The sequence below is a fragment of the Pseudonaja textilis genome, chromosome 4 (assembly GCF_049901715.1).
Source record: "Pseudonaja textilis isolate UNSWEBS1 chromosome 4, rPseTex1.2, whole genome shotgun sequence".
Classification (NCBI taxonomy): domain Eukaryota; kingdom Metazoa; phylum Chordata; class Lepidosauria; order Squamata; family Elapidae; genus Pseudonaja; species Pseudonaja textilis.
The window spans coordinates 57,425,234-57,441,236 of NC_141993.1; the positions used below are offsets into that span (position 1 = coordinate 57,425,234).

Genomic DNA, 16,003 nt, shown 5'->3' on the forward strand with positions numbered 1-16,003 from the left:
AGTTTTTTTTTTAATAGAGGTTCATCTTTTTCACCATGTTTGGTATAGTGAGAGCTCCATAGTTCAGATCAGCTAAACCTTGGAAGCTGTATTATCTGGTGCTTCTTCAGAATGGCGATAAGGACATAAATCTCATCATATGAATGCCTGAACGATATTAGTGGAACATGATCAAAATGATTTAAATTACTATTAAATGTATTTTTAAAGTCTGTTGATGTTAAAGTATAGAATTTTCAGCAATCTGTGATGTGGTAACCTGAGAACATGGACACATGAACGCTGTTAGCAGTATATCATATCTATATTGTCTTCATGTTTATGTACAAAAATAGATTTCCCACATGAGGACAATATTTTAAAAAAACATGAGGAAACATCCTAGAGAGCATTGAAAAAACCGAGATGGCAGTTGTAGCAGCGTGAATAAAGCTCTACTATGCTGCAAAAGTTGTACTTGTTTCTTTTGTTTTTTTAACACTCACCTGAGGATGCTGCTGGAGGAGTCAGCTACTGGTTCATATAAATATTTACTTCTAAGGAATGGTGTGTATCTCTTTTAAGACTATTTTATTTTAACTTTTCCTTTTGAAGAATACAATTGGAATTAAGGGGTTTTAAGACATTAAATTGTTCATGTGCCCATGGATCAAGGTAACTGCAGAAAATATTTTAATGTATAAAAATCTAATGTCTAAGATTACTGTGTTATGTATGTTGAAAATATTGCTCTGTACTTTAGGAATGTATTTAAGAGAATCAGAATTTTTGTATCTTTTAATTTAATAAAAAACAAATCACATTATTGGATTTTGACATACACAGAAATACAGGTTCTTTGAGGCATACATAACCTTATTTCATACTATTGAGCATTCTGAAATGTCTTTCCAATTTATTTTATTGCTGCAAAAGAGAGTACATCTTCGTCTGAAGAAGCCCCACCTGTTTGGGAAGGTAAGTAAATTCCTATTACTAGCCTCTTTCATTAATCTCATTTGGTTTTGTTTTGTTTTACATAGTAATGTTGGTTCATGCAGATTCTTAGAATATAGGGTTGAAAGAGATCTTGGTAATCATCCAGTTTCGTGCTCAGAAGCCATTGCTGCAGCATATTCAAAAGATGGCCATACATCCATTGTTTAGATATTTCCAGTGAAGTAGTTCCCCATCTTGCAAAGTAGTCTACTAAAATCTATTTGTAGCAATTTAAACACATTGGTTCTTGGCCTGTCTTCTGGAAAAACTCAGAAATATTCATTCATTCATTTATTTACCCACCTACCCACCCATAAAAACTCTGGCCACTGTACAGCACAAAAACAATAATAAGAGTGATAATAAAGGAAAGGATGTACATCCCTAAAAAAATTATTCAGATTATTATATAGAATCCTATAAGAGACTTGCCATCCAGCGCAAATCAAGGCCTAAGGAAAATGCCAGGTTTTCAGAGACATTTAGATAAACTAAAGATAGCTATAATATCTTCCTGCATTTATCTTTTCTCTATCTTTTCCCAGTGCTTCATACACTTTTTCTTCCAGAATATGATATATCAGCCATGTGATTTTTCTGGACAATGTCCAGTTTAGTATTGTTCTTCCTAAAATACTTCGCAGGATACAGTTTATAGCTATAATATGATAAATTCTGAATAGACAGGAACAAGGATTTTGTCATATTTCTGTTAATGAGGTCTAGGATTGCGTTTGTTTTTTTGTAGCTGCATGACCATTTTAGTTCATGTTTGCCATATGACCCACCAAGACACACTAATTTTTGCATGTATGGCTGCTCAGGAGTATAGGTTCAATTTGTCAAGAACTTCCTGAATCTTGAACTTGATGCTGTTTTTTAAGAAGCTTCTCCTCCTCCACCTGTGTCATCTGCAAATTTGATAATCATTCAACATGATTATTCATCCAAATCAGCTAAAATTATTGTACTACATGTTGACCAGGAAAAGACCTAGAGCAAAGTCTAGTGGTGTTGCACCCAAGCTTCTAGTCCTGACACACAGTCATGCATACTTGGGGGGTATAGTTGTTCAAGCATCTCCATACTGCCATGGTCTTTATTAGAGGCTTCATCAAACATTTGAAGTCAATGTTCACTATTTCTGTAATTTAACTGACCACTAGTCTGTGCTCAATCAAACTGTTCCCTTTATTAGAAAAGTAAATATCAGGTAGGTTTGTGGTGATTTATTTTTAATAAACCTGTGATACCTTTTGCTAGTCAATGTATTGCTTTTAAATGCTCACCAACTGAGTGCTTAATCATTTTGCTGACCGATCAGTAATTATCCCTCTCTTTTTGAAAATAAGAGCATTTGTCCTTTTCTGGTCCTGTGTTATGTCCATGGTTTCTCAAAGATCAGAGATGACATCTGTTAGCTCCTTTGAAACTCAGATGTAGCTTTTATTTTTACAGATATTTTCTATTTCCTCCATAGTGATTATACCCATCTTCGCCTATGTATGTACTGGTGTTTTTAATTCAAAAGCTCCCTGTATTTATCTACAACTGTTACATAGGCTACCCCTTCATTTTTTCTCTCTGATTGGAATGGTATGAAATCCCAGTATATTATTTCTGGAAAGATCCCATCCCTTCTTTGATCCCTTTATAAACTTTGCATTTAAACTGTGAATACATAGGATGTTTCGGCTAATACTCTAGTACTGCTTATTATTACTTTTGCTTTCAAAGCTATATTAGATTTTGATACCCCATATTCCAAATAAATGAAATGTTTACAAATGCTTCAGTGTATATTGTAAGCTGACATGAAAATTATGAACATAAGTAGGACATATTTATAGCTTCTAAGTAGTAAACTATCAAAGGGATGGTGAAGATTTAGCCTGTATTTTTCAAAACTAGCCAGCTGTTCAGATTCATCAGCCTGCCCGTTACATCATGAAAGAAGTTAACTCTTGTCAATGTGTCATACTGTCTGCTCTGTTTGCACATATTATCTGCATTGTGGCTTTTTTTTTTGGCATTGTGTTTCTTTCCTACCTTTTCTTCCCTAGCCTTATTGTTCTCCAATAAAACAGCAACTATGAAAAGGCTTTTTTTATATTGAGGGCTCTCCTACTGGACCAAATTTTGAAATATGTTCGATAACTTTTTGTTTTCCATTTTTTCCCCCATGGACTTCTAAGAGAGGAGTGGTTTTGAATAAGGGGTGATCTGAAATTTCCAGGAGACAATTAGGACTATATGGTGTATAAATGCAATGTACATATACATATGTATGCTTGGGTAAGAGAAGGTTGAAAGTGGCGGAGGGGGTGAGAAATGCTGTTGAAGACAGATGGGCCAGAAATGGAAAGAAATGCTTTTGAAGACAGATGGGCCAGGTAAAAGACAGCTGAAGATTAACTCACCATTATATCAACTTGTCTTCCACGGTTGTGAGATCAAATCATTTCATAATAAAATGATAGTCTGTATCTGTTATAGTGACCACCAGGAGGCGCTTTGATTGCTTATCATAAATTGAGATTATTGAAACTCAGCTGTATAATCTTCAGTGGGATGAGAGGAAGGCAGGATTTATTTTTTCTTAATTGTGCACTGAGTAAGTTTTTCTAATTTGGTGCATATGTCCATAGAAATATAATTAAATAACTATTATAATTTGCTTTGAAAAATGCTAATTGTCTATCTGTTCTTTCTGGCAGTGAGACAACGTAAAGCCAGCATTAAAACAAAAGTGACTGTTCAATACATAAAATCAAAGGACACGAAAGCAAAGAAACAGGCAGTAGCCAGACATAAAAAAGAAGAAATAGAAAAGTGGAAACACGATAGAAGACGACGAACTCCTGTGCAGGCTAGCAGTCAAGCAGATCTCCCTTATACTGGAAACTATAGTTTCATTTAGATGTTACTTTTAATAATGCAGGACTGGCCAATTTGATGTTCAAAATGCAGCATAAGGATGAAAAGAAAAGACACTTGTTTTTAAGACACAAATTAAGAAATTGTGTATTTTTGTGTTATTTTGGGGAACCAGTTTAAACAAATGCCTGGTATTCATTTACGGATGTGGTAAAATGCCCATACTTTTCCAAAGTCTGTTCTTTTCAATAAATGATTTTTTTTTAAAGAATCTGGTTTACCACATGTTATCTTGGAAAGAGAGAATGACTCTTCTGATGATATAGACATTTCTGTCATCATCTGGTCTTTTAAATTCCTCAGCTGATGGATAACATTAACCCTCATAATAGTTTTAACTCAATGTGCTGCTTAGTTTCCACAATAAAGATTTTGGCCAAGTAGTTGATGGTTCTAGTATAAGCATAAATGTAAGAATCTTTTTGTTATTGTGCTTCCAGGAAATACAGAAACAAGGGAGAATCAGTTTTTATTGATTTTAAATGCGTATGAGTTAGAGAACTGAAGCAATTGTTTTATCTGTTCAGTTGACAGAAACAAAGAAAGCTGTTCCACAAGCTCTTAAATGCACCCAGTTCTCAGTCTGAGTGGTGACTTTTAAAATTGCATCCTTGAAATCTGAAATTCGCAGCATTTAACTGGTGGAATTCATGATTAAAAGTTTCTGTTCCGAGTAATAAAACAGCACAGATCTTATTTTAGTTGAAGCTTAATTTGAAAACTTAAATTATTGAATGAGGCGATTGTTGTTGTAGGTGATCCCCTGTAGGCTTAGTACTGAAACATCGCATTACTAGTGATCTTTTCAATTACAGATCCTATTGGAGTAGAATTTAGCAGTGTTTGTACTTGTAATTGAGGGTGAAAAAATGCTAGCAGTTGTCTTGCGTAAGGCTACTGATGGTGTTAACAATATTGAAGTATCCTATTGTTATGCCTCTGCTGTAATATATTTCAGATATTACACAATTGAATTATTTCTAAAACATGTTTCCTTATTTTAGCTGTGAATATAAATAAAATATTTTATGTTTATATAACAAGGCACTTATGTGTATAATTACTTAGAAGTGAGTTTCTTTAAATTAATGATATTTATTCCTTTAATAAAGTAGGTGGTGGGTGGGCTAGAAATGTATCCAGGAAGAGCAGTCAAATGTCTGTAAACCTGGAACTTAATAAGTCAAAACCCTTTCAGGCATTTCTTCCTCCCTGTCTTTCTTATCTATCAGTTATCCCCCAATATATGCAGGTAGTCCTTGAATTACCTGTGATGAAGCTTGCACATCACAGTCCTAATTCGTGATTATCATACATTAGGTCACCCACTACCAATCCAATGTTATGACCTTTTTTGCAACTGTCATTAAGTGTACACTGCGATCGTTACGCAAATCCACGGTTTGCTAAAAGTTGCAAGTAAATGGTTTTTTTTTTTTTTTGCAAAAATGTCATAAAATGCAGTCACGTCATTATGGGACACTGCAAGTGGTAGTGAATGCAACTGTCTTGCTGAGTGCCTGAAGTGTGGTCATGTCAGTTACTGGGGGGAATCATCAGAACTTTGAATCCAGGTTGTAAGGTCCCCGAGAGGTCCATTGTAACTTTGAATGGCGACTGGTTTTAAGTTGTGTATACATATCTGTATACATAAGCATATGATTACCTACCTAAATAAATACTTTGGATGTTTAACAGTGCTTTGATAGTTTTTACTCTGTTCTGGGATTTGTCATAACTTAGAGAATTGTAGGTGTTTTCAAACATATTCTATGCTTACATGCTCCCTAAATAACTGTCTCATTATTATTGCTGTTTGTATTTGTATTGATATTTGGGTGAGCTTGGACAGAGTACCAGGCTCTACAGAAACCAACCTGCTTGATCTATTACATCTATTACCTCTAGTCTAGAGCTACCTGCCCCAGTTCAATTAATATATATATATATGGTAAAGGTTCATATAATTATGTGAAATCAATCAATTTTATCCCAGTCAATTCTGATTTGGTCAGCTTTACATCAACAGCATTTAAATGCAATCAATGAACTTACAGCTTGAGTTACTTATTCTATAGTTGGCATAGATTGCTATTGAATATGTAAACAAATTATCTTTGATGATAATACCACCCATGAGCTCCTTGGGTACTGAAGCCAACATTCAAAAATATGTAGTACAATTCAGCATTCTTGAGATGAGGCTGTACATAGAAACTTCATATCTAACAATCTGACAGTTTAGATATAAAGCTCTTGGAATTACAAGTGCAGTAAAATATTTTCTTTTCTTGACACATCAGGAAACTTGTTGTAGAAACAGTTTTTTTGTTTCAGAGTTAATCATATTAGCAGAACTTACCCTACTGGAAAAATATATGCTGTCATTATATCCCTCATAGCTGTGATGGGGACACAAGGAAGTGGCTGGATATAAATTCTTTTCTCCCAAGAAAATATTTTCTGGCCCCAGCTAAGACATTCCATCTTTATGTAAGGCCCACTCCCCCTTTTTATCTAAATTTCTACCATTATAGCTTGGATAATTCAACTCAAGCCACACTGTTCCAATTGTGAAGTTAAAATTGGCACCCATTAATCTATCCACTCCTCTTCTTTGGCTAATTTAATACTATATAGTTTTGGAATTATAATGGAGAACTGTCTGAAATATGACAGATGGATGTAATAACAATGGCTGTCAGTCATAGAGCTCTGATTGATGGAGAGTAACACAGAATTTTTAGTTATGCATTGTCTTAGGAATGTGCAATATCTAATGGGTAAAGAACTGCATAACAACATTCACACCCTCAACAGGCTACTATGCACATATTGACTACATACCAGTAAAAAGGTAAAAGAAAACTGGATGGAGATGGAGGAAATAAAAAGGTGGTAATTGGGTAGAGAAATATAAATAGGGAGAACAAAATTGGATAGAGATGAGAAGGAAAAGAGGTCACTGAAGAGATAAGAAAGCCTATTCAGGCTGAATTCCCAGGCAAACAGTCCCTTCCTCCCAAAGAATGGTGATTTTCTTTTCCACAGATTGGTTCAACAATGGCTACTTTTCAGTTATTGATACATAATGAGTGTTCCATATGTTCCATATGCTCATAATGAGTGTTCTATCTGTTCCAGCAGGTGCATTATTCAGTAATGCTTGATATCTGTTCAAGGTAAAACCACAGTTCAATCACAGGTAACTGGCAAAGTATGTGATTCATTGCAAGAAAAGTTTGTTTTCCATAGAGCAAGCGATATCATTTGCAGAAACTAGGAGCATCACGTATAATAGATCCATAGAACAAATGATCCATTCTTGCCTCTAAATATTTTCATTGTCCCTCCAGTTCTCCATTACAATTCCAAAACAGTATACAGTATTAAATTCTTAATTTTACTTGGCCTTATTTCTCAATAAACTTCATGCCATTTCTCTGCGACATGATAGACATCTATGGAATAGTTCTGTTGATTGGCTGGGGATTATTTTCAAATTTCACCACACTGGCAAAACACTTTTCAATGCTGCTATTATGAGTGATCTAATGCCCAACTGTTCTTTAGAAGGCTAGATCCTGAAGATGAAACTCAAATACTTTGGCCACCTAATGAGAAGGAAGGACTCACTGGAGAAGAGCCTAATGCTGGGAAAGATGAAAAGCGATAGAAGAAGGGGACAACAGAGAATAAGGTGGCTGGATGGAATCACTGAAGCAGTAGGCATGAGCTTAAATGGACTCCAGAAGATGGTAGAGGACAAGAAGGCCTGGAACGTCCATGGGGTCACAATGGTTTGGACAAGACTTTGCATCTAAGAACAACAATGCCCACTCTGATTTTCATGAAGCCAGTTGGCGACCTGCAGTATTACTGTTGAAATATAAAACAAAAGAATACATCATTCTGTTCCAAATGGTATTCATACTTATTTAAGTCTCCAGCCTTTTTTTATTTATTTATACAAGGATTCAAAGAACATAATTCAACAGTGCAAGATAGTTACAAGTAACTTGGTAACCAAAAGAAATATATATATATAAATGATCAAGTTTGTCAATAATGTGAAATAAATCTTACGTTTTGCAGACAGAACTGCACTTGTTTTGCTTTTTTTTTTTTAAAGCCAAGATGTAGTCTGGATATATGTGTATCTTAACTCCTTAAGAAGCCCACCAGAAACAACAGGTTTTTGTCATTGAAAGGATAAATAGCAATGATCTTAAACCTTATGTTGACCCCTTTCTCTTTCTGAAACAGACATTATGGCACATGAAAAATATGTTATACATCCATGACTCATTTCTGTTTCAAGGGACTTGAAACAGATTACACCTTGTGGTGTAAATGCATTTAATACCAAAATGTAGTACTGCCATAACAAAATAAACCTTAAAAAATTGTTATTCTATGACAGAAGACTGGGGCTCAAATGATGGGCAATGGTGGAAGACTCATTTAAATCAGGCTGTCCAATTTTATATCAAGCAGAGAATTGATGCTAGATTGAAGAGCATAAAGTATATGCAAGGCAGGATACTCCTTTTTGTTGCTGGCCATAATTTCATTTCATTTGGTCTTTCAGCTAGTGAAGAAGGATGTACCTCACTTCGCTCTTTTCTAGGACTCATTATGCTTCAGCAATGATTTTAAAGAGATGCTTCAGAATGTGCGGGAATATGTGCACCACTTCTTCAAAGTGGCAGTGTCTTTTTTTCATGCTTTTTGCTGTTTTAATGAATTATTCTGTTAAAGCAATGCTGATGTGTATCTCTAATTAAAACAGTTGTGCTTTATCAAGTTAATAGGAAAGCCCCCCAAAATGATGCAGCTACTTTAAAGAAGTGCTGTGTTCATATTCCCACATATCACAAAGACTTCTAAATCATTTTTAAAGCATGAATAATCCTTCAACTTTCCACCTCTTTTTTTAAATATTCCTTTTTTTTTAAAGAAATGATTCAGGGAGGTTTCAGGTTTCTAAAAAACAATACACTGTTAACATCACATGTAGTTTGAGTCTTAGAAAAGGCTCCAAACTGTTTTGAGTTTACAGCTCTCCAGCAAGTTGGCAGATTTTCATTCAGAGAAGGAAATGGCAAATATTTTTTCCCCTGCATGATGTATAGCAGTTTATTTCTTTGTGTATTTACAGACATACATTTACAACACTAATTCAATGTGGCACTTTCCACTTTCTCTTGCATTCAAGCATGTTCAAAGAAGGCAGGATATTTGATTTCCATGCCTCATATGTATTCTCTTTACGAACACATTCAGTTAAAGAATAATGTAACGGAAAATAAAAAACGTTTTAAATAGACTAAATCAGTAATGAAAGTGGAAGGGAGTACTGTTTTACTCACAGGGATTTAAACAATGTGTACAAAACTAGATGTATTTTGTTACAAAGAATTCCTTCTGGCATTGCTGTTTGTTAATCAAGTTTTCAATTCTCAGTGAGCCTCCAGTACTGAATGGGATGATTAGGGAACTAATTTTTCCCAATAATTAACAAAGCAGAACCAGAATCCTTCAACTGAATGTATTTGTCTCTACCCTCTGTCTCATCCCATTGAATTTAGCTAAGATGCTAGAAATGGTTTCCTTATTTGTAACTAGGAAAGTTTCAGAATTGATAATAGTTTCTATCTCTGACTGCTGTCATAAGAAACACAACTTTCAGGTTGTTGTTTTTTGCTTTAAGACAGAAATATTTCAGCATTTATGAGAAGCCTATATATTTTGAATAAAAGTTATGTTTTCACATCACTTGATTCTCAAAGAGAATTTATGAAATGAATTAAAGTGAATTAACAAAGTTAATTCATTTCAAGGTCTTCCTAGTATTCAGTCAAAATGGTAAGGTTGGTTAGATAGAATTTGGAAAACAGAAAAAAAATGCTTAGAAGTAAATCTCAGGACCCAAGGCAGAGAATTGTACACACACACACATACACACACACACACGTAAATCTGTGATTGGACTTCTCTCTGATAGGCACCAAATTAATTAAGCCAAAATATGGATAGTTTTGGTCTGCTTACTCTTTCCACCAACATAATTCTGAGCAGGTTTCCAAGAAAATTTCAGATAGTAGAGATTTTGATAAACAAATTTCTAGATATATATTTAGACAGTATCTAACTTGGCCCTAAGTTCACCAATTCATGCAAATTCTAGTTTTACAGGATAAGTAATGATACACACACATGAAAATCACTTTTTTTTTGCATTATTCCCTTGGTAAATATTGATGCTTGTCATCATATTAAATAGGAAGTTTTTCTTCCTGTAACTCAAAGTAGGCTTTTGGGAATGACATCCTCTCATGTCTTTCTTTACCACAGTGTTGTGTATACTGTTCCGTATTATTATTATTATTTTTATTTGAAAGCTATTTCCAAAGGATCCTGCAATACACACATCTTTTACTGCTATTCCCATGGATGTGGGAATAATATTAGCTGGTAGCAATGATTACTTTTAGCAGAATTTAAAAAAAATTAAGGACCTTCATTCCAAACTCTGGGATAAAGAATTCATTTGTTAATTGAGATGTTAATTGTGATCGTACAAAATAATACTATTACATCTCTGCAAAGGAAAGACTCTTTTCCCTTTGGTGAATGGAAAATTATGAGCTGAAACTTTTTTAGAGCAGTCTGAAAATGTATAAATTAAAAAGATACATTGTTCTGAACCAAATATGATGCCACAGTTAAATAAAAATATGAGATACTGCATATCTTTTATTCCAGTCAATGCAAATGGTGTTGCCTTGGGGGTTGGGGTTATTTCTTCTGGTCATTAAACCTACCTGTCAGATCTGTCATAGACCCTAGGTATCTCTTTTTTGGCAAATTAAAGGCTTTTTAAAATGAAGGACAGAAGGAAAGGCCCAATATTTGAAAGAAAGGAAGGAAGGAAGGAAGAAAAGGAAAAATAACCAACTGTAGCACTGCCAGATTATCACAAACCATCAAGAACTTTTGTCTCTCTCATTTTTGCCAAGTTGAATCAAGCTGAATTAAATATGTCCACCATTTTGGCAAAGTTAAGACTTAGCCACTACAGTTTCTTTTGCAGTTGCTCAAACAAGTTACCGCCACAGATACTGGGCTGCTATAGCAGCGCAAGAAAGTAATAAAAGGTAGTATGATGGCAAAAGTACATTGCTGTTATTTCCACCAATGCCTTGTCCTGACTGTTTAGGCATGGGATGTATTTCTGGTGGCCGGGTGCTAGAATTTTTGGACAGTCTTTTGCCACAGACTTCATCCAGGCAGGTATCACCACTTCCAGAACCACTGTTGTCATCACCTGGCCAAGACAAAATTCAAATTAGTATGATACTTCTTCAAAAGACTGAATTGTAGCCAATATCTTTTTTGTAGAAGTTAATCTGTCTGTCATGCAGAATGGAGGAAGGCAGAATTAGATTCACCTCCAGGATAATCTTCCTTTTTCAAAATGTTAGTGGGTCCTAGATTGATTCCTTGGCTAGTCATAGAATTTTAACAATAGTGGGTGGCTATAATGGTAAAAACTGCATCTCAGTACATATCCTTGGAAGTATGTTAATCTCCTCAAGAACCAAATGGAGAACTGAATGGCAGAGAACATGATGGAAAACACAGTAAAGGGTGGGGAGGAATCTAATTATTTTGCCTGGGAAATGAGTATTTCATGAGTGACTATGCCTATTATGACAACTTCTTGTTAACCACCCTGCAATATAGCAATTTTGAAACATAGCCTAAGATATATTCTTCAAGCTTCAGATCTACCAAAGTGTTTGAGAATCTTGAATTAAGGTAAAGAATTAGATTCAGACAAATTTCAGATTAATCTTGCTATAGGAATATTAATTTTAAGAAATATTCTTAAGTTAATTATAAGAATTAATGTAGGAGAAAGAATGACAGAACCTGGGGTGAAATGAAAAGGGAGATCAGTCTAGAATCATTACATAGCCTCAAGCTAACTAAGTCCAACTCCCCTTCCCCTTGAATGCTGCTGGCCTCTATCTAATTCTAACCAGATGTTGACCATTAGTTCAGAAGATTCCTGTGCATAGGCTTCAGCAATAAATCAATTTAATGGAATCTTCATGTGTGGACCTGATCTTTCATACCTCACAATTTTGGAGTCCTTGATGTCTCCAAGTTTGGTTGTTTGCTTGCAGATGATTCATAACCTGACTGATATTATGTAGTTGGGTAATGAAATATCTGCAAGCAAACAAACAAGCTTGGAGAACATTGAGGATTCCAAGTTCAGCCTGAGTTACCTAAATTCTCTTCTGTTGAAATTATAAGAATTCTTATGCTATGGGGGCTCCACTTGGGGAAGAATTTATTTCACATATTAATCTGGATGACTCACTCTACTTTCATTATCCATTTTACAATGCCTTAACTGTCACTCCCTCACTCCCTCGATTAACTGATTAGTGTATGAGAGTTGTGGATACATGTATTTTGGGGGATACCTGACAAGAAGAAAGGCATTTTGATTATCAGTAAACATTAATGCTTTTGACACTTGAACAATGCTTTCTTCCAGATTAAAAATCCAGCCTTAAAAATTAACAGAGGGATAACTTTCCACGGTTCTGAACACTATGTATCGCAACTGTGTATGAACTTCTCTTTTGCTTACTAAGCATGAACTGTTATGAATAGTCCCACTTTCTCAGCTTGTACCTACTTGTATCCTGGAAATCCACATCATTTCCATTGTATGCATTGCGCAATCGATTTGTCATAATCTTCAACTGCATGATTTGCTGGCGAATAGTCATGTCCGGTTTGGTGATGTCGACCTCAACCTCTGGGTTATTGATCTGATTGGCTAGACCATCTCCCATCACATCTGGAAGGTATCTGTAAAGAGTATGTATATGTTCATACTGAAAGCTAAATCTGGAGAAGTGGACTTCATGGAAATCCAACCAGACTCACTGGGTGGGTGAGAGCCTAACTCACTCTTTTAAAATAGATTTCCCATTTTTTCCTTATTGCTATCTACTAGCTAGTTGCCATGGGAAAGTGGTTAAAATAAAAGAGATAGAATTAAAAATAAGAACAGGAGAAAATGAAAAGTTATTGTTTTAGTCACTATCTCATCTTTGTATTTCATGAATCTAGTCAATGATTCTTTGGACATGAATTATGAACTTCTGTTTCATGCTTTTTCGGCTTCAGCCCAGGAATGTAGTGGAAATATTGGAACCTAGGGAAATCTTGTCCCTGGAGGAGGAAGTGGGCCTCAAAGTAAGTCTGAGTTCTGAAAGTGAATCAGTTTTTCAGGGTATATGAAATCTGAGAGAGGTTACAAGTCTCCACTGTTCTGACAAACTGATAACTGGGTTTCCTCTTCTGATAAATGCCAAATTTATTTCAGTGTTTAGACAGAAGATAGCAGCCTTCCTAGAAGACTCTCCCTAGATCACTGGTTCTCCACCTGTGGTTAGTGGACCCCTGGGAGACCATGATGTAATCACAGATATCCACAAAGGCATGAAGTAATGTTATGATCTAATGGTCCATGGTGAAGAAAAGGTTGAGAACCACTGACCTAGGGAAATGGATGTATTATATAAGTGAATGTTGTGTATAGCTGCCTAAGCCTTTTTAGATCAACCTTCTCTTTTGAGCTTCACCTGCTTGCATAGATCTTGTCTAAATAAAGATGGGATAATTAATTATTGTCTCATCTCATTTGCCTTCTTTCCTATCCACCTCTGTAAAAGCATTTCACTTTTTCAAGCTCTAAAACTTCATAAAAATGGTAGATGACAGTCTGAGTTTCCAGATGTGGCTTGGCTTAGTACCATTGTGTCTGATAATCGGTAAAACACTGAATAGTTTTTGATGTGATTATTTGAGGAGTTCCTTCTCTGTGTCAACTTACCTGCATTTGTAAGTCATTTCTGATGCCCCTCTTATACGTCCCAACAATCCCCAAGGGCTGTTTGGTTGGAACTAAAGAAAAGTCAATACTTGCTGGTGACTATATCATACCCTATAATTTATGTGAAAAGGTGACACACCTTATTTTTTTCATTAACAATTTTCCAAAAATTGTCAAAGATTTTCAAGAAATGTTTCTATTTAGAAATTTATGCACCGTTTTAATGTATTTTTTATCTTTAAAAAGATGAAATTTTTAAAAAGAGTTTTGATTGTTGTGTATCAATACATTTCATACACAATACTACAATACAAAAGGAAATTTCAAATATTTATTTGCTATGCATAGCCAAAATGTTTTGAAGCATAGATGGGATAGTAATGGGCCTCATTATTTCACAGCTGATTAACCTTACCTGCCTTTGGTCATTCCATTCCAGCACCTATCCTCATTTACAGAACCAGATGATATTTTTTCATTGCAAAGTGTTGTTGGGAGAAGAGCCCAGAAGTCTCTTACTTCCCTCAGCTTCCCTTTGGCATCTGAAACCTGTCATTAGGAAGAGTGATTAAGGTTGAAGAAAATAGTATAATGTCAACAACTTTACATTCTATGTACATTACATATTTATATTAGAATGCATTCTAAGATTATTCAAATAGTGAACAATTGTAATGTGACTAAAAGCAAAATAAACTAAAAACAAAATTTGTTCAAGCTTCTATTTTATTCTATATTCTATACGGTAACCATCCCTGAACTGTTTTAGTATATAACAACAATTAAAGATACTTTAATCTATATGTTAAGTTGGCTTGTAAGGAAATCTAAAAACAAAATTCATTCCAGATTCTATTCTATTCTATTCTATTCTATTCTATTCTATTCTATTCTATTCTATTCTATTCTATTCTATTCTATTCTATTCTATTCTATTCTGTAACCATCCCTGAACTGTTTTAGTATATAACAACAATTAAAGATACATTATTTTATACGTTAAGTTGGCTTGTAAGGAAATCTCCAGCTTAAAAATGCTAGCTGGCATAAAATGGTATGGCTGTGCTTGAGATAAAATTAATTTTTGGTTATATTTATCTCATACTGTCCCAAATGATCAATATTATTCTTATCATTATCTGGGAATACTACATATGGCATTAAAACCACAAAGGCTAGTAAACCAGTTTACATCTCATCTATTTTATTAAAAAGTGTTGTGTGAAAGCCTTGATTTGCAAAAGCATAATGGGTGTCAAAGGTCTACCTCTGTGGGGCAATCAAATGATAACAATGACATATAGATTGTGACATGAAGGAGGAGTACATGGTAAAGGGCATACATTAACGAATGAAATGAAAATAATAGCTATATATAATAACTGTGAAACTAAGAAAGTGCAAGGATGAAGGAAATGAAGATATCAGAATGAAAGCCATAAAATGGCCATGAAAATACAAGAAAGAAATAAAAGAAACAACTATTGAGGTAGGATGACTGTATGAGTCCTACAGGAAAAAGTATTAGAAGACAGATAAAACGAGTGAAATTAAAAGTAAAAGTGATAAGATGTTTTGAGAGGAAACTGAACTGAAGGATGACTGGAAGGGAGTATTTTTGAATTTTATATGGAAATGTTTGTGTGAAGAAAAATGGATGAAATAGAAACTTGAAATGCTTAAAAAAAATGGAAAAATGATAAGTTTGTATAAATTGCAAACGCAATGTAGTTTGCTTAGGGCTGTAGTTGTATGACTTTTTTAAATGTGTAAAGATTACATATCTGACTGAGTCTTGAAAGAATGCCAATTTTCTTCCTTTTTACAAAGGTAAATCATGAGAGAAAAAAGGCAAACCCTATAGGAAGATTAGTTTTTGTGTGGCTGGGAAGATGTTTTGCAAGAACTGGAACTGAAAGGATATAAGAGATGACATGAGGCAAAATTTAGCAAGACCATTATGGTTTTATGCTAGGGAAGGCATGTGCAGATCAGATTTTTGCTCTAATTGAGACATATAAGAATGGGAATATGGTAACCAAAAATTGTAGGTGGCAAAACAAGAAAATACAGCACTAGGAATATATGTATTAAATACAGATCAAGAAACTTTTAATGGCATAAATTTTCAGATACAATATTCCAGGATAACACTTTTTATAT

The 16,003-nt window shown here is 34.6% G+C and overlaps 2 protein-coding genes across 2 annotated transcripts in view; one reads left to right on the forward strand and one right to left on the reverse strand.

Annotated features, from left to right (window-relative positions):
- Positions 1-4,319, forward strand: part of ANKMY1 (ankyrin repeat and MYND domain containing 1) — a 44,131-nt gene extending 39,812 nt beyond the window's left edge. Inside the window, exon 17 of the mRNA XM_087933155.1 lies at positions 3,696-4,319. Coding sequence (XP_087789281.1) covers positions 3,696-3,898 — 203 coding nt within the window. The 3' untranslated portion in view covers positions 3,899-4,319. The remainder of the gene's footprint in view (positions 1-3,695) is intronic.
- A 3,506-nt stretch (positions 4,320-7,825) lies between these two features.
- GPC1 (glypican 1) overlaps positions 7,826-16,003 on the reverse strand; it is a 181,725-nt gene continuing 173,547 nt past the window's right edge. Inside the window, exons 7-9 of the mRNA XM_026701471.2 lie at positions 14,256-14,389; positions 12,635-12,810; positions 7,826-11,245 (exon numbers count right to left, since the gene is read on the reverse strand). Of these exons, the coding sequence (XP_026557256.1) occupies positions 11,025-11,245; positions 12,635-12,810; positions 14,256-14,389 (531 nt within the window). The 3' untranslated portion in view covers positions 7,826-11,024. The remainder of the gene's footprint in view (positions 11,246-12,634; positions 12,811-14,255; positions 14,390-16,003) is intronic.